At 38.6% G+C, this 23,258-nt stretch overlaps 1 protein-coding gene across 1 annotated transcript; it reads left to right on the forward strand.

Annotated features, from left to right (window-relative positions):
* The first annotated feature begins 56 nt into the window (after window positions 1-56).
* Window positions 57-22,760, forward strand: LOC139471680 (solute carrier family 2, facilitated glucose transporter member 1-like). Its single transcript, XM_071254129.1, has 12 exons — window positions 57-152; window positions 8,350-8,448; window positions 8,933-9,093; window positions 10,233-10,357; window positions 12,047-12,217; window positions 13,780-13,887; window positions 14,567-14,655; window positions 15,680-15,778; window positions 16,818-17,030; window positions 18,453-18,528; window positions 19,090-19,217; window positions 19,832-22,760. The coding sequence occupies exons 1-12, from the start codon at window positions 57-59 to the stop codon at window positions 20,042-20,044; spliced, it is 1,578 nt and encodes a 525-aa protein (XP_071110230.1). The 3' UTR covers window positions 20,045-22,760.
* The last annotated feature ends 498 nt before the right edge of the window (window positions 22,761-23,258 follow it).

The following is a 23,258-nucleotide window of genomic DNA, read 5'->3' on the forward strand; positions in this document are numbered from 1 at the left end:
CAGGAAAGCAGAGGTGGTATTTACGTCACGTGACAGTCACGTTGCGTGCTGTCAAAATGGCAGGTGAACATGAACGCAAACCTTTATTGAGTAATGACGAAGGGGGAATAGAATACGATGAATATAGCATCAACAAAAGCAAAAGGAAACATGTAAGTATTTTAACGTGAGCTGTTTAATGGTTAATTAATACATTTATTGTGCTTGCAGTGTGGCATAACATCCAACATTGTCACCAAATGCAAGGCAACAGCACCGTTATTGATTTTGACAAGTTCATGTATTGAAAATAAATAAATCATATTGCTTATTTACATTGTGTGCATTTTAGTGCATTGAAAGAGATCATATCTTAAAATAACTCTTCTGTCAACAATATGTACTAGATATCTCTCACGTCTATATATGAGAAAGATTAAGTGCAAAACATACAAATTTCGTTTTGAGGTTTCAGTTATCATAGAAATGAAGAACTAAAAAATACTAGAAATAATTGCTTATTGCTGGAATGATTTAGTTCCATGAAACACAATGTTGCCTTCACTGTGTGTGTCTTTTCAACTATGTTAACTGGACATGGTGCATGCTACGAAATGATTAACTTAATCAAGAAAACATAATATGTGTCACAACTATATGTGAATAGAAAAAACAACAACATTTGTACGGATACTATTGTCCATGTAAGCCAAGGCCATTGTTAATAAAGGATGCAGGTGACCTCATTAATGGAACATGCAGTTATCTTTTCTGATTGGGGCTGTACATTCTTTCCAAAGGACAATGGATGACACAGTTATTACTCAATGAAGGACATCAGTTATCTATGTATGCAGAGAGCACATGAGAGAAACACTAGTTTTATCAATTGGGTCCCTCATTCTATATGTGTAGGGAACAGATTAGTGCAACTCTAGTATTATCAGTGAAGTTGGATCCCCTGGGAGGGATTTTGTCTATTGTATTCATGGTATTTGAATAAAAGCCCCCCCCCCCCCCCCCCCCCCCCCCCCCTCAATCTACAATCTATCAGTTATACATTGGACAAAAATCAGAAGCTTTGGTTTTCATCCTTAAGTTTAACACTTCTAAACTTTCATGTATTTCAGGAGTTGACTAGTTTATCTTTTCTTTGCAAAATATGATCCTACTTTTTTGTCATCAGTGGTCCCTTCCCTTTTTGTCAACATGAGTGAATAATGTCAGTGTATCATTCAGGCACCGGAAACTTATGTAATCCATGCCATTATGTTGTTAAACTTGCCATCAACATCAAAATACAAGGAATTGTGTACCCTGGTAATGCTGTTATTAAGTAAGGTTTATGTTTTGTTTTGAGATAGGCAGTAAGTTAATGTTGGATTGCGTCAGGTCAGGTTATTCAAAGTCTCTGTATATTTCAGGTATGTACCCAAAATGTTGTTTAATCAGTAATAAATTAAACATAAGAAAACATACTACGTTATGGATAACAACTTCTGGTTTATTGCATATGGTGACGTTTCGATGTAGAGCTTGTCAAGAGGACCATCTCCACCATACTCCAGCCCAAACCAAACAGACCAGAATCCATTCCCATCACTATCCCCCTACCCTACATTGGCAAGACTTCTCATGAAATCAGCAGATTACTTTAGCACCCAGCAGGCATCCATTCCATCTTTATTGGTTACCCCATCACTTAGAACCATCCTCAAACTAATGGCCACAACCCCAACTCCAACAAACAACCCCAAATGGAGTAATCTACAAGATTAATTCGTACATTGGTGAAACCTCTCGCCCAGTAGATACCCGCATCAAAGAATATAGCCTTCAACAGCCAAAGCAGACAGCAAATCAGCCTTCTCAGCCCACCAACAACAATTCACTCAAATCAAATTCAGTTCAACAAAGTTGTTATCAATAAAGTTGTACATTTACTTACTTACTCACCAACTTCGAGAATGCCAATCAAACAGTTGAATTTAACATGTTAAAACTTGTTTGTTTGTTGTTTAACGCCGCACTCAGTAATATTCCAGCTATATCATGGTGGTCTGTAAGCGATAAAATCTGGGCCTGAAAGGGCAGTGAATTGACATCACGAGCAGCGATCTACACAATTGGTATTCTGTGACATGCATCAGCCAAATCAGCAACCATCCGATTACTTTAGCACAGGTTGTTGAAGACCAATTCTAGCCCTGATCTTCACGGGTGAATAGGCAATAATATTTGTTTTTTGTTGTTTAAAGGGGCACTGATCAAACGCAATTCCCCGGGACTGGTTGTTGCCTTTGTTATTATTTTTTCCCAGTGAGTACCCGGATGTATAGCAGAAATCTAGACTAGTTCGTGACCTCTGCTGCGCCATTCGTACGCGCATTAGTCACTTTTATGGGTAGTAATAAGTGTGTATGGTCACATTGATCAACAAAATGAAATACAATTTTCGAGATAATAAGGAAATGTAGGTATATTTGTGGGTAGCATCGGTAATGGTGACGAAGTTTTGATAAGTCACTTGCTTGGTAATTTTGCGATTTTCGTTTACACTATTTCGACTTGCAACACAAAGTAAATATTTCACCTGAGCATTGCTTTTTATATAGTGTGTATATTTTACTGTCAAAATGTGTAACAAATTTATTAAACGTCTAAATATTCAGTTATTTTACAAAGTGACTGAAAAACATTTCCATCTGTATTATTATGATAACGAATTCCAAACATTTTGATGTTTAATGTCATCACCAAGAGACTGAAAATGTTACGTTGAAAAGTACATTTCTATGTTGTTTGGCTTCTAATCTTACATAATAATCTTTTGTGATGTTTTTAGGCCCTTTTGATCGTCTTAATCAATCTGGACAGATTATTTAGTCAAAATGACTGAAATATTTGCACATTTTATAAATTGCCTGAGAGAATCACATTTTACAAATTGACGGTGATATATACACGCTTACAAAGGAAAAAACGTGTGAAAACAACGTCTTTGGCGCATTGAAGAATTTCCCAACCAAGACGTAGAGAAACAAGAACGAATCGGTTCAAATGAAGGAAAACAAAATGCAAATACCATAATTACAACCTACCAAATTTATGTGTATAAATTTTAGGCAGCTTCCTTGTTCGAGGAATGTATCTGTGAATATCCACACAAAGGAACAATATCCCACTCGTCTGCAGCTGTACAAAGAAACATATTCGATGTCACGTGTCTCTGTAACAATAAAATATTTTAAAAGATATATATCGTTTCGGGATATTATAACCTGTGTTCGTTTCTCAACTGATCACTTGGATTGTTTTAGGTGTTTCACATAGGTGTCAAGTCTCATGGGTCGGCTGAGAAAGCCCACGTGACAACTATTTTCATAACGTCCACGGTTCCTAAAAAATCCATTGAGTGATTGATAACAACGATCAACCAATCAACATATTATCAGTTAACCCTTTGAACAAAGTATGTTGTTTTTACATCGGCACTTCACGCCATGATATGAGTGTATTCCCTTTGTTTTAGTAAACCTAGACATGTAAACACTCACTTTTGACATATCCACTGTGCAAGATAACAGTGATTAATCAATCAACATATTTTCTGTTAATCCTTTGATGGCTAGGAACGATCCGTTTATTTAAAAAAAAAAGTAAATCAACTGATCATTCATCTCTTGCTGGGCTGCCACGTGCATCTTACATAACACACATTTCACCTCACTTCAAACCTGGATTTAGATTGAATAATTACCACAGACACAATAAATGCCAAATGGGAACCTTTGTCAGGTAATCTAAGTGGTGCTACCACTAATTGTACCTGTAATAAATTCATTAACTGAGCATCAAGTGAATGGCGACAAATACACAAGTGTAGGGTTATATGAGAAAACGTGAATGACAACAAGGGAGTAGTAATCGTATTATCGACGCAATCCGAAATCCGAAAATGCTTTCACTGCATGGATACTTTTTTAGTATTAAACTATAACCATCTGGGGTATTTCCAAATGATGCTTCTGATGAGCTCCGCCATTCTTTCTGTCTGTTTGTTTAGGCTTAAGAAATTAATTAACATGCGCCCTTTGTCGAAATCTTTATAGATCACAGTTAACCAATCAGTGTTTATGCAAAACTGCGTTAAACAAATATTGCCTCCAGCCTCCAAGTTTATTTAGCTGTCCTTGCAGACGGTAGCCCAGTCTCTATTCACGCTCAGTTGCGTTGCGTATCATCCGGGTACTCACGGGGAAAAAACAATAACAAAGGCAACAACCAGTCCGGGGAATTGTGTTAAATCAGTGCCCCTTTAACACCGCACTCAGCAATATTCGAGCTTTATGATGGAATAGGCAATAACAGGTGATTCTAGGCATATGTGTGTCACATTGCCAAATGCACTTTTTATTCCTAATATATGATACTTACCACACATAAGACACACAAGGATAATAATCTCTTTATCATATGTCTTTCTTAAGATTTGTTTGGGACTTATTGCTATTCATGATTGTAATTTTAAGAAAGCAAAGGAACATATAGCCTGAATTAACTGCCCCATTTATAATATATATAAATCATTTACAGACATGTTTTTATTAGCACTTTGGGAAACCATTTTTGAATCATTTGCTAAAATACAACACAACATTAAGATTGTGGATCATATTATCATGATGCATTGATATGATTTGTAAACTGATACATGTACCTCTAATACAAACCAGATTTCATGGTCATAAGAATATCTAAATAAGTTTAGTTTTATTAAAATATCATTTGATCAGACTATGAAAAAAACAGGCCGAAGAAACAAAATGCAATACAGTGCACCTGACCTCTGATCTAGTTTTTTATCTTGTCACTTCGATAAATAGATCAGTTATGCATATACTGATATCAATTCTAGTTTACTGCAAGAATCAACATTGTTCATATCTTCATGACAATTCTCTGTTATCTGGTTAAGGGCAGTGTTATCTTCGCCATGTAAAGGCATGTTACTGCATTGAATGTGGGAGTGTATTAATTATAGGTGTTTGGTCGTTTGTTTGCTGGTTCAGCTTATTCAGCTGCATTCTGTTATGTTCACTTCTCAGAAAAAATAACTAAGCCCAGGTTTTACTGAAGAAAAATGACACAATGTCCAAAGAATGCTGATAGTTATTTTTATTTGTTTAAAAAAAATATAATTCTGCCATTAGTTTGGAAAATACTCAATAATTTTGGGTCAATCAGAGGTATCAAACCACAATTAACCCCTTCTGATTGAAACAGCTTGTTTGATGGCCACTTTACAGTGTAAGATATGCACCTGCATTTTGTGTATGCCCATAAATATGGCAAAGATTGGAAATTATATCTCAATGAGAACTTTTGATGTACATGATATAGGGAGTTTCTTGAACCTGCAAATGAATGGAGTGATGAATTTGACCTACTACTATCCAGTCTTGACAATTCTGGTAATTATAATAACAAACATCTTCAAAAATGCAGTTTGAAAAATTCAGCCGCTGAAACACATAGAAGACATTTGTCGTCTGCTTCGCTTTGTCGGGAGTAGTTCTTGGTCGAGTGCATTATGACTGAAGGGTGGATGGGTATATTCAAATTCTGTTTGAAGTTCTCCGGGAAATTTCCCAATGAGATAGTATTTGAAATTTGAACATAAGATAGAGTAATTTTAATAAACAGAAACATTGTTATACATGTTTGTTTACTGTTATTAATTGTATGTTGCCATTATATGGAGCCTTCCACCCCTATGGGAAAGTGTACCCATCTTTTTGGGTTACAGGCCGGCAAAGCCACATTTCGAAAATAGATAGCCCAAATTGATGTGGCGCTCCCGGCAATGGTTATGGTTGCGTGATTGTATAATGTGGCTCTCACGGCTATGCTGTCAAAACATGCTTTGTGATTCTAACAGGTTACCGTATATCACAAAACAAGTCTTGTTTTCTCATTTCTTATTCAACAAGGATAACATATTCATCAGAACTTTACATTGATGAATATGAATAGCATATGAATATCATAATGGATCATAACTGCAGATGAAGGAGGTCGCCCACGTGGTCAGCATATTCCATCTCACTCAGGTGTTGGTTCAGGAGCTGGATCTTGAGGGACGCAATACGTGCATCGATTGCCTTGTTCTTCGTGAAGGTTCTGACCACTGGTGAGAGAGTCTGAGGACTGCAACCTCTTTGAGTGACTGCTCTCGCTGAAATAGCTTCACTACCTCGTAGATGATCGGGTGGCACTTCTTGGCAAGTTTCTTTATCTTGTTGTGCCACCCTTCCAGGTGATTGTTGGTACGGTGGCCTTGGTTTTCGAAATGGTTCCAAATCTCTGGCATTAAGGCCTGTCCTTGAACCCAACTGGTTGTCACGTAGTCCATGAAAGCAGTCACTTTAGGGCCAACAGGAGAGTCAGCAATGGCATCAAGCCACACATCATCCACTTTGTCACTTTGTGAAAGAAATACCCTCTAACTAATGTCCCAGGAAATACATCAGTCACGGCATTGTGAGCTGCACGTTCAAAGTCCAACTGAATTGTAAGTGGGGCAAACTCTAGACCTCCTCTACTAGCAAAATCGCATAGGTACTGAAACATGTTGACATAACACTCTTTTTTTCGATTGGACAACAAACAGTAAACTAATGGAAACATATGGCCAAACACCTCAGCATGTAAACAATAAATCTGATCAAACAACTTGGGACAGGCATAAAATGTACCATCACAAAATACAATGTCTGCAGTACACAAATGTTCAATGTTCTTGTCTGTAGTGAAGATGATGATGTCGTCACTAACACGGTGTAGGAACTGGTCGCCTCATTTAAAGGTATCTCTAAAGAACACCACACTTAGTAATTTAAATGTGAGATACTCATTTAAAGGTATCTCTAAAGAACACCACGCTTAGTAATTTAAATGTGGGACACTCATTTAAAGGTATCTCTAAAGAACACCACGCTTAGTAATTTAAATGTGGGACACTCATTTAAAGGTATCTCTAAAGAACACCACGCTTAGTAATTTAAATGTGAGATACTCATTTAAAGGTATCTCTAAAGAACACCACGCTTAGTAATTTAAATGTGGGACACTCATTTAAAGGTATCTCTAAAGAACACCACGCTTAGTAATTTAAATGTGGGACACTCATTTAAAGGTATCTCTAAAGAACACCACGCTTAGTAATTTAAATGTGGGACACTCATTTAAAGGTATCGGTAATCGGATTAATTAATTACCCGCTAGAATAGGTGAAATGCACTCAGCTGAAAATGTAGCTCTACCGGCAATAGCCATTTCTGAAATGTGGCGCTCCCGGCTAGACACCTCTTTTTGTATATGAAATGTCCTGCTCACTCAACCAAATGTTACACCTCAAAGAGTTCCAACTTTAATTAATCATGGTAGAATGGAGATAAATCTACTGTGTTTTCAATGTAGAGCTAGGTTACCTGTGGATTTAAACACGCTAAATTTAACATTTGAAACCTCATGCTACACCATGTACACCTTTGGTTTCAAATTCAATTTAGCATGTTTAAATTTACAGGTAATCTAGCTCTACATTGAACAAACAGTATGTATATCTCCGAATTGGTCACCTGTTTATGTTTGAAAAAATGATTCAGCTCCTAAACATTAAGAAAAATCACATGGTTGGTCCTTAAGTCAAGGTGCTAGGACATATTTGTACATTTGATGACAAAGGATTATTCTATCCAGTGAGGACCCAGGTTTGATAGCTCGGTCACCAGTAACCAATGCTTGTCGGAAAGGTGACGAAATTGATCGGATACCCACAGGGCTTTGCTCATGGTATCAATGGTTGTGAGTGAGTGAGTGAGTGAGGTTTAACACCGCTTTTAACAGTATTCCAGTCATATCGCAGCGTGTCAGCTTAATGTGGGAGGAAAGCCCGAAGTGATGCAGGTCTCAGACGTTTACCACTTCGGTGAAACCCACGAGCACGGGTATGGTGCTGACAAACCTAGAAACATAATCGGGGCGAACCAGCATTCGAACCCACAAAGGAACTCTGCACAGCGAATTGCGGTGCCTTAGACGACTGGGCCACCCATGCCCCAAAATAGTTGTGTTTTCTTGTTCAGACTTAATTAATTACAGGCCCCTATGATATAGCAAGAATATTGATGACTGAGGCAGCACATTTGATTACCAGTTCAATTTTACATGGGTAAATCTACTGGTAAGTTCGTGCTAAATTGAAAATACACTGGGTTGATCTCCCGAGAAATATCTTTTCATGGAGAAGATTGGTGAAGTGTTCCTGATTCATGTGTTGAGAGAGGATGATGTTCTGTGTTGTAGGGTTTCAACAGCCACCTTGCCCTCGGCATCGCAGCCATCACCTTGGGCTCCTCCTTCCAGTTTGGCTACAATACAGGTGTCGTTAATTCTCCAGAACAGGTACGGAGCTTAATCATAAGGTAGATTATGTGTAAAGTAAAAGATTGTAAAGTTTGCACCGAAATAAAAAAAAATTAAAGAATTTTTTTTTTTTTACAGCAAATCACTGAGCTTTAAAAATAATTGTTGTTCAGAATTGAATCCAGAGTTTTGAAAAAAGAAGTGCACATCTGAAAAATAGGGTGGGCACCCACTGCATCTGGAACTACCAGTAATATTTTTTACAAAGGACATAAATTGTGTTTTGCCATTTCAAACAAATGGTTATTCAATTGTTATTTTCTCATTTGTCCTCAGTTTTTACAGAAAAAATGGAATTTTTTTTATGGTCCTATCAGTGATCAAAGCATTTTTCTCAGAAAATACTAGTGGTTTGTGTCAGTTTGTAGGTTTGTCTTGGCCTACGTTAAACACTGCTTACAATGTTTCTAGATCTTGAAGATGATTATTACCTTAAATAGAACACCAGTTTTGCTTTCCTCAGATCATTCAGGATTTCTACAATGAGACCTACTTTTATCGGAATGGGGAATACATGAAGCCGTCGATGAAGACACTGTTGTGGTCCATCACTGTTGCCATGTATGCTGTTGGTGGCATGATTGGGGGTGTCAGTGCTGGATTCTGGGCCAACAGATATGGCAGGTTTGTAGATCTAGGCTCCATTCCAAAAAAAATGATCTTGGAGCTGAGACGATTGCAACTCTAGTCCCATACTTTAATTTTGACTTGTGGCTTACTGCTAAGACTGTTTTGTGGAACTGGGCCGTGGATTTATTTTAGTCCTTATGACAATGTTAACTCTTAGATCAGTGTTCATTACAATCTGTCAAGAAGTTTGGCCCATTGGAGACGTCAGTAATAGAATATCAGTTGATCACCAACCGTTTTTAAAAAAACTAACATTTTTTTGTTACACATCTGCCTATTGCAATAGCTTTCATGTCAAAGAAAAGCACTAACCAAGTTTGTTACATCAGCATGATACTTGTGAAGATCCAGGTTAGAACAGGTCTTCAGCAACCCATGCTTGCCCTAAAAGGTGACTAGGCTTGTCGTCGGAGGCAACTCCTGGAATCGGGTGGTCAGGCTCGCTGACTTGGTTGATGCATGTCATTGTATCCCAATTGCGTGGATCGAGATGTGGGACAACCGAACAAACCAATTCTGGATGGATTAAGTTTATTCATTTCTAGGCCAACCTAGTCAGTGAAATGTGAAATGTAATGTGATATATTTGGAAATATTTATTTATTTCACTGACACAGAGTATTTCAATGGACAAAACAAACAAATTGTATCGCACTCATAGCATCAGAATATGTATTGTGTCACGACCCCACCGTACGTATCATTCCACCTTAAGATTGGTTGGTTGGTTGGTTAACGCCGCAATATTCCAGCTCTATGACGGCGGTCTGTAAATAATCGAGTCTGGACCAGACAATCCAGTGATTGATATCATGAGCATCGATCCACACAAGTGAGATCGAAGACGTGCATCAACCAAGTCAGCGAGTCTGACCACCCGATCCCGTTACGCCTTTTACGACAAGCATAGTCGCCTTTTACGGCATGCATGGGTTGCTGAAGATCTATTCTACCCCGGCTCTTCAGGGGTCTTACACCTCAAGGGACCACCTTGACAAGCAAATTCTTGATTGATCAAGTAAATTCTTGAGTGTTTCTATGGAGAAAACAAACTGATTTCGTATTGATAGTTTACTGCATGATCAATTATGTCAGTCAGGGTGTGACATATTCAGTATTTTGATTCCAATCAGGAAAGGAGCTCTGCTGAGGAACAACGTTATTGCTGTGATAGCTGGTGGACTTCTTGGTTTCTCCAAGATGGCCAAGTCCTACGAGATGCTGATAGCGGGTCGGGTTGTCTCTGGATTAAATGCAGGTAGAGTGCAACTCACGGATTGGTTTGAGACAGTACACTAGCAAATATTCCTCCGTAAGTTGTGTCCTGAACTTGACTTAAGTTTATGTGGTCAGTTGTTTCAGTTAGATGATGATGTCCTTGTTGTGACAATGTTATGATAAATATTGCTAAACTTTAAACTTTGGTAAGACCTTTAAATTGGTTTAAAAAAAACCCTTACCCTAAATAAAGACAAGTGTACCTGTCCAAGTTTTATGTTGTCTAGCTGATAGTGTTGTGTTCTCATTATTGTAGGAATCTATTTACTTGTCTGATGTTGTGCTGTCCAGCTGATAGTGTTGTGTTCTTGTATCATTGTAGGAATCCATGGACCTGTCTGATGTTGTGTTGTCTAGCTGATAGTGTTGTGTTCTTGTATCATTGTAGGAATCCATGGACCTGTCTGATGTTGTGTTGTCCAGCTGATAGTGTTGTGTTCTTGTATCATTGTAGGAATCCATGGACCTGTCTGATGTTGTGTTGTCTGGCTGATAGTGTTGTGTTCTCATTATTGTAGGAATCCATGGACCTGTCTGATGTTGTGTTGTCTAGCTGATAGTGTTGTGTTCTCATTATTGTAGGAATCCATGGACCTGTCTGATGTTGTGTTGTCTAGCTGATAATGTTGTGTTCTCATTATTGTGGGAATCCATGTGCTTGTCCGATGTTGTGTTGTCTAGCTGATAATGTTGTGTTCTCATTATTGGAGGAATCCATGTACCTGTCTGATGTTGTGTTGTCTAGCTGATAATGTTGTGTTGTCATTATTGTGGGAATCCATGTACCTGTCTGATGTTGTGTTGTCTAGCTGATAATGTTGTGTTGTCATTATTGTGGGAATCCATGTACCTGTCTGATGTTTTGTCGTTTAGCTGATAGTGTTGTGTTCTCATTATTGTAGGAATCCATGTACCTGTCTGATGTTGTGTTGTCTAGCTGATAATGTTGTGTTGTCATTATTGTGGGAATCCATGCACCTGTCTGATGTTGTGTTGTGTTGCTGATAGTGTTGTGTTCTCATTATTGTAGGAATCCATGTGCTTGTCTGATGTTGTGTTGTCTAGCTGATAATGTTGTGTTCTCATTATTGGAGGAATCCATGTACCTGTCTGATGTTGTGTTGTCTAGCTGATAGTGTTGTGTTGTCATTATTGTGGGAATCCATGTACTTGTCTGATGTTGTGTTGTCTAGCTGATAGTGTTGTGTTCTCATTATTGTAGGAATCCATGTACTTGTCTGATGTTGTGTTGTCTAGCTGATAGTGTTGTGTTCTCATTATTGTAGGAATCCATGGACCTGTCTGATGTTGTGTTGTCTAGCTGATAGTGTTGTGTTCTCATTATTGTAGGAATCCATGGACCTGTCTGATGTTGTGTTGTCTAGCTGATAGTGTTGTGTTCTCATTATTGTAGGAATCCATGGACCTGTCTGATGTTGTGTTGTCTAGCTGATAGTGTTGTGTTCTCATTATTGTAGGAATCCATGGACCTGTCTGATGTTGTGTTGTCTAGCTGATACTGTTGTGTTCTCATTATTGTAGGAATCCATGGACCTGTCTGATGTTGTGTTGTCTAGCTGATAGTGTTGTGTTCTCATTATTGTAGGAATCCATGTACCTGTCTGATGTGTCGTCTAGCTGATAGTGATGTGTTCTGGTATCATTGTAGGAATCAACACTGGCATTGTCCCCATGTACCTGTCAGAGATTGCCCCAATCTCCCTGCGTGGGCTGGCCGGCACGTTCAACCAGCTGGCCATCACAACCGGAGTGTTTGTGTCGCAGCTGCTGGGCCTGGAGTTCATCCTGGGCACAGACACACTGTGGCCGATATGTCTGGGTGCGAGATTATTGTCATTCCATCATTCACATCAGCAGCCTACTACAAACACAGGACTCATACCAATTCAGTCAATATCTTTACTAATGTTTGTGTTTGATTTTACCATGGTAGAATGAAATGAACATACTGCATTATGAAGGGCTGTGTTACTTGTTGATTTGACAGTGCTAATTACTCTATGGTTGCATAAATGTACATGGAAAACACCTTTCTCACTCACTCTAAATTTGACAACACATAAAGCCAGCCATTGATCATGAGTGGCAGATGTCAGCCATTGAGTAACAGATGTTAACCATTACTGTATTCGACGTAATAAGCGCCGCGCTCTAATAAGCGCCCACGGCAATATTTGCTAATATATTGGCTAGTGAACAATCCCAATAAGCACCTCTTCCAATTGATCAATGTACACTAGACTTATTTATTCGCGTATAATATGCACTCGTGTGTTATATGCACCCTTAATTATGAGCAATTAAATTCTGGTAAAATGTATGTCATACATGAACATTTCAGGCTGTCAGCATAAACCACAAAATTTATGTTTCAACTCTGTTTTATTTTCACCAAAATGATGTTCTAATATGAGCCCCCTATTTCTAATGTTGAGAGCGCCCTGGGCGCTTATTACATCGAATACGGTATGTCCCTTGTAGGGATTCTGGGGTAGGAATCGGTCCTCTATTTACTTTCAACTTGATAGTAGCTGTCTGTGGCTTTAAACAACAATACAAACAAACTTGCTTCTGGTGATAATACATCTACCTGAGGCGTGAGGCTGATATCTAACCCTAGTTTTCACCCTTGCAATTTAAAGCCAACTTTTCTGTGCTAAAATATGAGAGGACTATCCAACATATGGATAGTCCAATCAGAGAACATTTTACAAAATCAATATCCCGGTGTTGAAAACGTAGTCCCTGCTATAACCACAGCCATCACCTGCAAAAATATGCAAAGACATAAGTCAAAGATTGCAATCAACTCGCTTAAGTACTTTCATATATTTGAGTGCAAACTTCATTGTTTTTAGCTTGAATGACTGAAAGCTTATCACAGTGACTGAGATACAGTGCTATTTTTAGATGAACCCTGCTGAGGGTTTCATGTCACGCAATGTGCAGTGGTACTTCATACTTTGTAGTGTGTAGGCCCCTATTATTATGAGAGCAAAATGTGAAAGCAATAAGTATCTTTACCTTAGTAATCTGGCATTTTGTTTATCTGTCCGGGATGAAGTCTTCAATCCTTTGCTATCTGACTTATATGATTGACCTGGTGATCCGCTATGGGAGTCATTTTTGTGAAGCGATTCGAAATAAGAACAGCGATCTGATTGGATATCGTGTTTTCATCACAAGGGACACAATTTGCATTCTACACAGGGTGGTGCCATGATCGAGCCAAGAAAAGTAAGCTTTAAATGGCAAGGGGGGAAACTAAGCTTTGATGAAGGCCAGTTGTTACTCTTGCCTCAGGAAGATTGTGATAATAAGAGTAACAGCATGAGAGAGAGGAGCAAGATTGAGAAGCAGACGTCAACTTGTTTGTTTCAGCGCTGACCTGTGGGCCTGTCGTGTTCCAGCTGCTGACTCTGACCTGCTGCCCAGAGAGTCCTCGCTTCCTGATGCTGGCGCAGGGGGATGAGGAGGGCGCCAAGGAGGGTCAGTGCCAGGACTCAATCTCAGTCAAATCTGTGTGGGTTCGAATCCCAGATGGGACTCAACCCTAAAAGTACCAGAATCAGTACTTAACAAAGAAAGTGTTATCCCAAATATAACATTTGTCACTTTCTTAATGGCATTGTGTATTAATTAAAATCGATTTTTTTACTCGAATATCATGTCTCTTTGTGCGAACATCTAAGAACGTCTCCATGGGAGTTTGCGCGGGTGAAATTTCAGATAACCAATCAGCATCGAGGCTTCTAAATTTTCAGTATGAGCAAGCAAAACATTCATACAAACATCTCTCATTTTTTTATCTTGAAAACGAATATAATCAGGAAGTTCCAATGAAAGAACATGCTGTTATATTGTTTACGATATCTATACATCCATTTGTTATGAGACCTGTGAAGATCCGGGGTAGAATAGGTCTTCAGCAACCCATGCTTGTCGTAAGAGGCGTGTAATGGGATTGGGTGGTCAAGCTCGCTGACTTGGTTGATGCATGTCAATTATGTTGCATATTTGTTTAGAGTGTTTATTGCTATAAGATGATGAAGAAAAGATGAATAAAAGGTTTTTTCTTCTGATATCATGTTCTTTTGAAGGCAACACATATCAGCTGGCATATGTTGATGGGGAAATGTTATATTGTCACTGACGTCGTTGTTCACAGCGCTGATGTGGCTGAGGAAGTCTCATGATGTAGAGGATGAGATTGAAGAGATGAATGTGGAAAAAGATGACGAAAAGAAACAAGCAAAAGTAATTATATGTATTTATACCATGCCATTTCAGTTGGTACTGTTGAATACATGACAGGGTCCCGATATAAAAACTTGTTACTTGTGGTTAACCTGCCTGGCGCTCAGCATGAAGGGGATAAAACAATGACTGGATGGCTCAGAGTCCGTATAGTATGTCTGAGTGGGCCGGGTGCCCATGTTAAACTGCAGCTTGGTCAGGGATTTATCTAGACTTGCTCAGAGGCCAATATTCAGCCCAAAATGCCAGTAAAAATTCCCAATTTGGATTTAAAATTTCAACGTTACAAAAATCCACTTTTGAACAATATCACAATGTTTTTGCCGATCTGTGCCAGCCAAAGGCACAATTAGTTTGGGATCTGCTTTGTTGAAGGTTAAACATGTCAACTTAATGCATTGATAACTCTGATGAGTTGTGTTAAAAGTTTGCTATCTTCATGTCATTTATGAAATGAAGTAATTATCTTGTCAATGACTGTCAAAAATTGATTTGGTTATTTGGCCTATTTTTCCCTTTAAAAAATAAACCCATTTTGTTAAACTGCAGCTTGGTCAGGGATTTATCTAGACTTGCTCAGAGGCCAATATTCAGCCCAAAATGCCAGTAAAAATTCCCAATTTGGATTTAAAATTTCAACGTTACAAAAATCCACTTTTGAACAATATCACAATGTTTTTGCCAATCTGTGCCAGCCAAAGGCACAATTAGTTTGGGATCCTAACCTTGCTTTGTTGAAGGTTAAACATGTTAACTTAATGCTTTGATAACTGTGATGAGTTATGTTAAAAGTTTGCTATCTTCATGTCATATATGAAATAAAGTAATTATCTTGTCAATGACTGTCAAAAAATGATTTGGTTATTTAGCTTGTTTTTCCCTTTAAAAAATGAACCCATTTTATTAAAGCAGTGAATGCATTAAGGAGAAATGCAGAATAAATATACAAATATAAAAAATATTTATATTTTACTGAATTTATTAAGTTTATTAAGTTTATTATAGGATCATGTGTATTTTTCAGTTCGAGATATCACATCTGTTTCTCCACAACGAACTCCGCATCCCCCTGATCATCAGTGTGGTCCTACAGTTGACACAGCAGTTCTCCGGAATTAATGCTGTAAGGAGTTTCACAGATTTTGTACTCATATTTGTTTACTTATTCAGTAGCAATTTTAATTTTCCGATACATTTCTCTGTATTTCTTCCCATGTCATTTTGCAAAGTCTAATTAGAAAGTAACAAACTCGCTGTGAGGAGTCACTGGTATATATATATTATTTATCCTTGTGCAAGATATATTGCATGGTAGGTGTAATGATTGATCAAAATATTGAGACTCTGAGATTATCTGCAGGTGGATGGCAAAAACATTGAGGACAAGTTATCTTATCAGTGGTTGACATCAGCGCCATGTTAGGGCAAATTCTGAGTAATTTGTTTGGGGCTGTCTGGCAAATTACTGAGAGCTATTTTGTACCATTTTCTGATTGTGCTCTGGTCTGGTCTGGTCTGGAATTCATAACATAAAAAACTTTTCTGAAAACTAGGCTTGAAGAAATAAAAGAATTGGTTTCAGGCAATGACTTTTGAAAATTTAGTGTGGTAGGGTGGTGTTTTTGTTTTGCTTGTTCAAACCAGTATCTAACCAAATCAACAGTCGTGTACCATGAACCTGGAAAAGGGCCTCCCTACATAAACAAGCATACAAACTAATATTGCCATCATGATCCTTACATTAGATGTAAAGGGAAGTAACTGTGGGCTATATTTGATCGCATTGTATTTATGTATTAGATTTAAAAAAAATAATTTAAGGGGAAATAAACATGACACATGCGGCAGACTTTATGATGATGTGGGCGGTGCCTGAGAAGCAAGTCTATTACTTATTTTGGCCCAATGTATTATGTCTTTGAAAGGCATTTAGAAAACAAGATATGGATGTAAGCTTCTTAATTATGAGGAATACAACGTTTCAGAGTATATGCTTATTCCTTCATCAGGTGGAGGATGAATGATGATTCACCTGATGAAGGAGTAAGCATATACTCCGAAACGTTGTGATTCTCATTAGAAAGAAGTTGACATCCATATATTCTCATCCTTCCCTATATATAATGCCACATTCATCCCTGTGTGTTGTGTTTCATCTGTAGGTGATCTACTACTCCACCAGTATATATGAGTCAGCTGAGTTGTCAGAGCGCAATTCCCAGTTTGCTACCCTGGGATCAGCAATAGTCAATGTGTTGATGACATTTGTGTCGGCTCTGATCATCGATAGGGCTGGCCGGCGCATCCTCCTTCTGACGGGCCTTGGAGGGATGTTTGTGTTCACCGTTATCCTCACTGTGGCGCTTGTGTTTCAGGTGAGGTGTCTTTTAACAGGGCATTTGGGTAGCCTTGCTCATCTTGGTGAAGAATCAGTTTTGACTGCAGCAAAGGCACAAATTTAACGTTCATTCTTGATGTCCCATACATGGATATTTTTGCAGTGTCTCTCTCTCTCTCCCTCTCTTTTTTTTCTTAAAATGGCTGGAACAGTCAAGTCTCGTTAATCCAACACTCGTTAATCCGACAATCGGCTTTATTCGACACTAGTGATGGGAACCGATTAAAACAGTGCTATTTAGGCCTTGTTAATCCGACAGTCTCGCACTCCGACTTCGACACACCTAATTTGCAACTAATTAACGAAATCACTCATTAATCAGTCTTGTTAATCCAACACAGGGATTAGCGTACTCCGTGGTCATCTGCCCACGTTTTGATGCTGTATGAGTCAGCTGGAAGCGTATTACAACGGCTGCAGAGATAAATTTGCTTCACAATAAACAAGTAATGTTTTAAATAAAGAAAACAGGATTAATCACATGCTTAGATTACCTCAATCTCATTAAAATCAGATACAAGTTCTTGCTGTCGCGAGGACATCCTGATTTTCTATCACAAACATTGATACAACTTAATTCCGTTTATCTGACATACTTGTTAATTCGACATAATCATATGCAACCAACCATGTCGGATTAACGGGACTTGAATGTAATTGAGTAATTCCAGAAATCACACTTCCTATTGTGTATTTCCGTAATCTAACTGATAGTCAGTTCGAATCCAAGATTTGGGTTGGTTTATCAGCACTAAACCTGCTCATGGACTTCACTACAGCTTGAAGTACTGCAGGCTTTTCTCCCAGACCATGCTGACATGCTGTGACGTACTCAATCTCATTAAAATCAGAGCTTAGTTCTCGCTACCGCTAAACAAAGATCTGATGACATCCCATTAGGGGTCACGTCAGACCAACATTGCGCGAACTTTGACCGACTGATAGGACTGACAAGAAGTCGACATTAGCCAATCAGAAGGCAGCTTTCTCATGCTTTACGGCACTAATTTGAAATTGGCAACTACGCTTCGAAACATATTTTGACAAATTCTCGATGAAAAATTTGAAACCTGAACAAAAGAACATTCTGGAATGGCTAATAGATGGTCTTCATTGTATGGATTCAGTCGTTAAACCGTTAACTATCGTTCGGAATATCTCATGTTAAAGCTTTCGAGGTTGCATTATCAGAATTCACATTCCGAATGTCACTTTAATGAACTGGTAAGCGACGCTCTGATTGGTCAGATGAAAGGTCGTTCTGACGTAACCCTAATGGGATGTCCTCAGATCTTTGTTTGGTGGTAGCGAGAACTAAGATATGATTTTAATGAGATTGTGACGTACTTGAAATACTGTTGAATTCAGCCATCACCTGTACTCGCTGTGTTGTTTTCAGCATCAAGTGTCATGGCTGTCCTACCTGTGTATCGTGGCTGTCATCTGCTACATCATCTTCTTCGCCGTCGGACCAGGTACAGTGTGCTTGGAGAGACGACTCACTGACACAATAAACATTTGGTTCATGCATCTAAATAATAGTATTCCCTGTTCTTTTAATGTGATAATGTTGATTTGATTACTACTATATCTGAAATATTAAAATAGGACAAGCAAATGTACCAGTAATCTATTCCCTTTGTTGACACATAGTTTCTGGTATGCATGCTGGCTGTATTGTTTACCCATGCACACCCTACTCATCGCGAAATGGCTGAAATAATGCCGATACGGTGTTCAATATTAACTCAGTCACTCTGGAAAAAACAGCGTGTGCCATCAGAGACCATATAATAGATTATGGTCTCTGTTGCCATACTCAAGAAAGTCGGTTTGCTTGTGTTGAATTGTCTCCTACTGAGGTCCTTGCTTGATTTCTTACACTTGTAAGTATCGACAGAAAGGATAAAACCTTCAAAATTATGTCAAGGTAGAGGAGGAAATTGTTTTCCACGTTCCTGAGTTTTAGGGCCAGGAGCTCCAGCAACCAGGTAATTATAAATAAAGTGCCTCATGTGAAGTGTAATTGTTGCTAGGGTCCATTCCCTGGCTGATCGTGGCAGAGTTGTTCGCCCAGGGTCCGAGGTCAGCGGCTGTCAGCACAGCAGTCCTTGTCAACTGGATGGCCAACTGTGTCGTGGGTCTTGTCTTCCCTACGCTCCAGGTAGGCTGGGGGTCTGGGTATAATATTTAATCTCTGACAAGTCCAATCTGATGTGTCAAAGTTTGGGTTGTCTTGATTATACATTGTTGGTACTACAAGACGAAGGGAAGTACAACACTGCCCAAAGTCAAACTTAAAATATCCATAAATGTCAAAATACAGATGTGTTGCTTCTCTTGTTTATAACTAAGCACTATTTTGCAAGTTTATCATGAACTGTAGTACACTTATATCGATCTTTTGGCTTTGCAAATGACTTTGCGAATCTGTTTGAGTCACACACTTTGTGTATGTGTGTGTCTCTGTGTCTATGTGTGTGTCCGTGCGTGTCTGTCCGTGTGTGTTTGTGTGTGCTTGTGTCTGTGCGTACATGTGTCTGTGTGTATCTGTCTGTGTATGTATGTGTCTGTGTGTATGTCTGTCTGCATTTGTGTCTGTCTGTCTGTGCATATGTGTGTGTCTGTGTGTACATATGTGTGTATGTGTGTGCATGTGTCTATGTCTGTGTGTGTCTCTGTGTCTGTCTGTGCATGTATGTGTGTGTGTCTGTGTGTACATGTGTGTACATGTGTGTGTAGTGCCGTTTCACTACAAATTCAACTTCTTTCTTGCAGAAGTCCATCGGTGTCTATTCATTTGTACCGTTTGCCGCCATGCTGTTCCTGTCCTTTCTGTTCACAATGTTCAAAGTCCCGGAGACAAAGGGCAAGACAATTGAGGAGATCACACACCTGTTCAAGGCCAACATAGACAAACTTCATATCAAGGACGTGAATGTCCCGTCTCCCGATATGGAGACCTCAGGGTCAATACAGAAAGAAAGCTAATATGTCAGCATATATATTTGAGTCTTATGGAGTGAGTGAGTGAATGTTATTCAACACTGTAGGAATAGAACAGCTATGTTATACTTCCCAAAAGATTTAAAGACACCTGTTCTTTACTTAGTATAAGATGGTGTGTGACACAAGAAGGGAATATCTTAACCCTCTTGTGTTGTAACCACCTGACCCTTATTTTGGTTGGCTTGTGTAATAATTCCTGAGTGCTTGGGACTTAATCTGATCTAGAATCCTTGTTTTTGAGACTGAATCGAATATTACGAAGAAGAAAACAAGATATTATGGAAGAATTTTAACTTGAGCCCTGATTAGTCTTATAAGATGTTTTCCATGTGTCATTGGAACAGGGCAAATGTTCATTGTTAACACTGACAGTTCCTTATTGAGGTTAAGTTGTTTTCAGGTTATTTGTTTGTTTGTTGTTTAACCCCATACTCAGCAATATTCCAGCTATCTTACGACGGTCTGAAAATAATTGAGTCTGGACCAGACAATCCAGTGATTGACATCATGAGCATCGATCCACGCAATTGGGATCGATGACATGCATCAACCAAGTCAGCCAGCCTGACCACCTGATCCCGTTAGTCGCCTCTTACGGCAAGCACGGGTTGCTGAAGACCTATTCTATCCCGGATCTTCAGGGGTCTATTTTCATGTAGAAAGAGTCTTTGTCATGGACAAGTGATTGAGAAGGTTGGTTTTGTTTCAGAGTTGCAATAATGACGTGCCAACCCCTCCTGTGAATCCTGAATACCCTCAAAAGTTTCACTGTAAGTCTCATTTGCTCGCCCCTTAGTTCTGAATACTACTTGACACAAACCTCAAAAGCACAGAATTCCCCCAACAGAGAAAGATTGAAAATCACAGGCGAAAACCTATAGAACACGTCACTAGGTCAAAAAACACTTGAATTCAACAATATTGAAAACATTAAAATATGTACAGGATTTTGGTTACCCAGTACATGTCGAATCTGCTTTCCAAAAACATATATAATTTGGTCCCACAAACCACACTGCTGAATCCAGATTGTCCTCTTTATAGACCCCTGAAACCCGAGTGTCAAAGGGGGTTGGCAGCCTCATTGTTGAGGTTCCCTGATATTCCTCATTCTGGGAATCGAACTCGAAGCATGTGCATGAAAGGCAGGCCCACATACCACTGTGCCAGCATACTGACAAACAAATGCTTTTGATAATGGCTTGGTTTCAGCCCAGGTTCTGTGTATGTAACTTGGTCATCTTGAAACAGATGGACTCTGGGGTGTTAAGCTTTGTAATCAAGAGATCCGGAACTGAAAGATTTATAACAAACAAAAGCTGGTTCATGACCATTGTTGCAACATGAAAGGAACAAGAATTTTTTATCATGTCTTTGTCCTCATCAGTTCCAGATCTCCAAGTCTTGGAGTGAGATCTTAATTGTGAATTACTGAATATCAGTCTGGGACTCTTAATGCATTTAATTTGTCTGCTAAAAGTTTGTTTGTTTGTTTATATTTATACTGTTCAAAATACTCTGACAAGTAATGGCTTATTGTCCAGAAAGACATATCATGTACCCAGCTTCATCTTCTTTCTCTCTTGAGCATTAAGCCCCTGACATATTTATCCTTTCATACTCATTGTGTGACATGATGATGGCAGATGTTCCTGTATTTGATAGTTGGCATTTTTAGTGTTGTTATCAATAAACACATGCTTGTGATATGGTAGGAGTGGACTGAATACAATGGACACTGCTTTTAGCAGAGATTTCTTATGATTATGGAAAGGGTTCATTTATCATATGTACATTTTGTTTTTTCTATTTTTGTTGTTTATTGCTGCTGTCTGAGCTTCAATCAATGCCTTTGGGATATGATGACATGCATCAACCAAGACATGGAGCCTGACCATCCACCTTTGATAAGCACTTTCTCCTATAAGCTGGAAGTGCCGCCATGTTTTTTACTCATGTCTACCGGTCACAATATTTTATTTATCAGTAATGCTTACCATTACAATTTGATAAGGAGATAAGTACGTAATTGGTTAAATGACTGGTTCAAATTCTTCTGTACATTTTCAGCTATACTGAACAACAAAAATTCCTGTGACATTGAATAAGATTTAATGCAAAGTTATATTTTTTACCAAATCTGAAACATTTTCTGTTTGCAACAGATAAAAGACTCCTGTAAGTGTTCAAATGGTTTAATTTGCCATACTGACTTCAGAAAATGCGTGATTTCATAAAAAACATGAACATGCCAAAATGTCAATTTACAAATCAATAGTGGGTGTGTCCACCTCTGGTTGTGATGCAAGCAACACATCTTCGTCTCATGGAACAGACCAGGCGTCTCACAAAGTCCTGTGAATATCCATCCATATCTGCTCTAGCATGTTTCGAAGTTCCTGGAGTGTCTGTGGAACATGTGGTTGTCATATGAAGATCAAAGTCTTGAATTGATATTGCAAATAAAATAGTTTTGTATAACAAGTGTTATATTTGGGATAACACTTTCTCAGTAAAGTACAGATTCTAGTACTTTTTGGGGTTGAATCCTGTCCGGGATTTGAACCCACACTTGCCCGAGTGAGGCACCTAATTGCTACCACACAAAGTCTTTACTTTACTAGAAAGTGTTATCCCAAAAATAACATTTCTTACATTTGACCACTTTCTAAATGGCATTGTGTATTCAAAGCTATCGGCCATTGTCAGAGGGGTACTCAAAGTATGTGATCTAGACTACCAGTTGTTGGACTTTCATTTTTGTGGAAGCCGAGTGGGTTAGATCACTGACTTTGTGTGCAGGCCTCACTCTGGCAAGTGTGGGTTCGAATCCAGGACGTGACACAACCCAAACAAGTACTAGAATCTGTACTTTACTGAGAAAGTGTTTCACGGTACATGAATAATTGTGTAAATTGATTTTATGTGCATGTTGTAGTTTTAAGTGTCAATATTTATTTGTTATAACAGTGGCATTATCAGAAGTGATGGTATTTTCATCCTCTCATCCACTCCACATAACAGGTACCCCCGGTATCTGTTCACCTCTTTGTTCCAGGTATTTGGATGTCTTGTTTTATGAATGAAATATACCGTATTTGACCTCATATGCGCTCAGGGTGCTCTTAAAATTTGAAATGGGGGGTCTTATTAGAATATAAGTTTGTGAGATAAAAACAGTTGAAAGATTGTAAAT

Source organism: Haliotis cracherodii, unplaced genomic scaffold, assembly GCF_022045235.1.
Source record: "Haliotis cracherodii isolate W230 unplaced genomic scaffold, xgHalCrac1.p SCAF_23, whole genome shotgun sequence".
In the NCBI taxonomy this organism is placed as follows: domain Eukaryota; kingdom Metazoa; phylum Mollusca; class Gastropoda; order Lepetellida; family Haliotidae; genus Haliotis; species Haliotis cracherodii.

Coding starts and splice junctions, on each gene's coding strand:
- LOC139471680 (XM_071254129.1), top strand. CDS start 57: ATGGCAGGTGAACATGAACGCAAACCTTTATTGAGTAATGACGAAGGG. Junction 153..8,349: donor ACAAAAGCAAAAGGAAACAT/GTAAGTATTTTA, acceptor TCTGTGTTGTAG/GGTTTCAACAGCCACCTTGC. Junction 15,779..16,817: donor AGTTCTCCGGAATTAATGCT/GTAAGGAGTTTC, acceptor TTTCATCTGTAG/GTGATCTACTACTCCACCAG.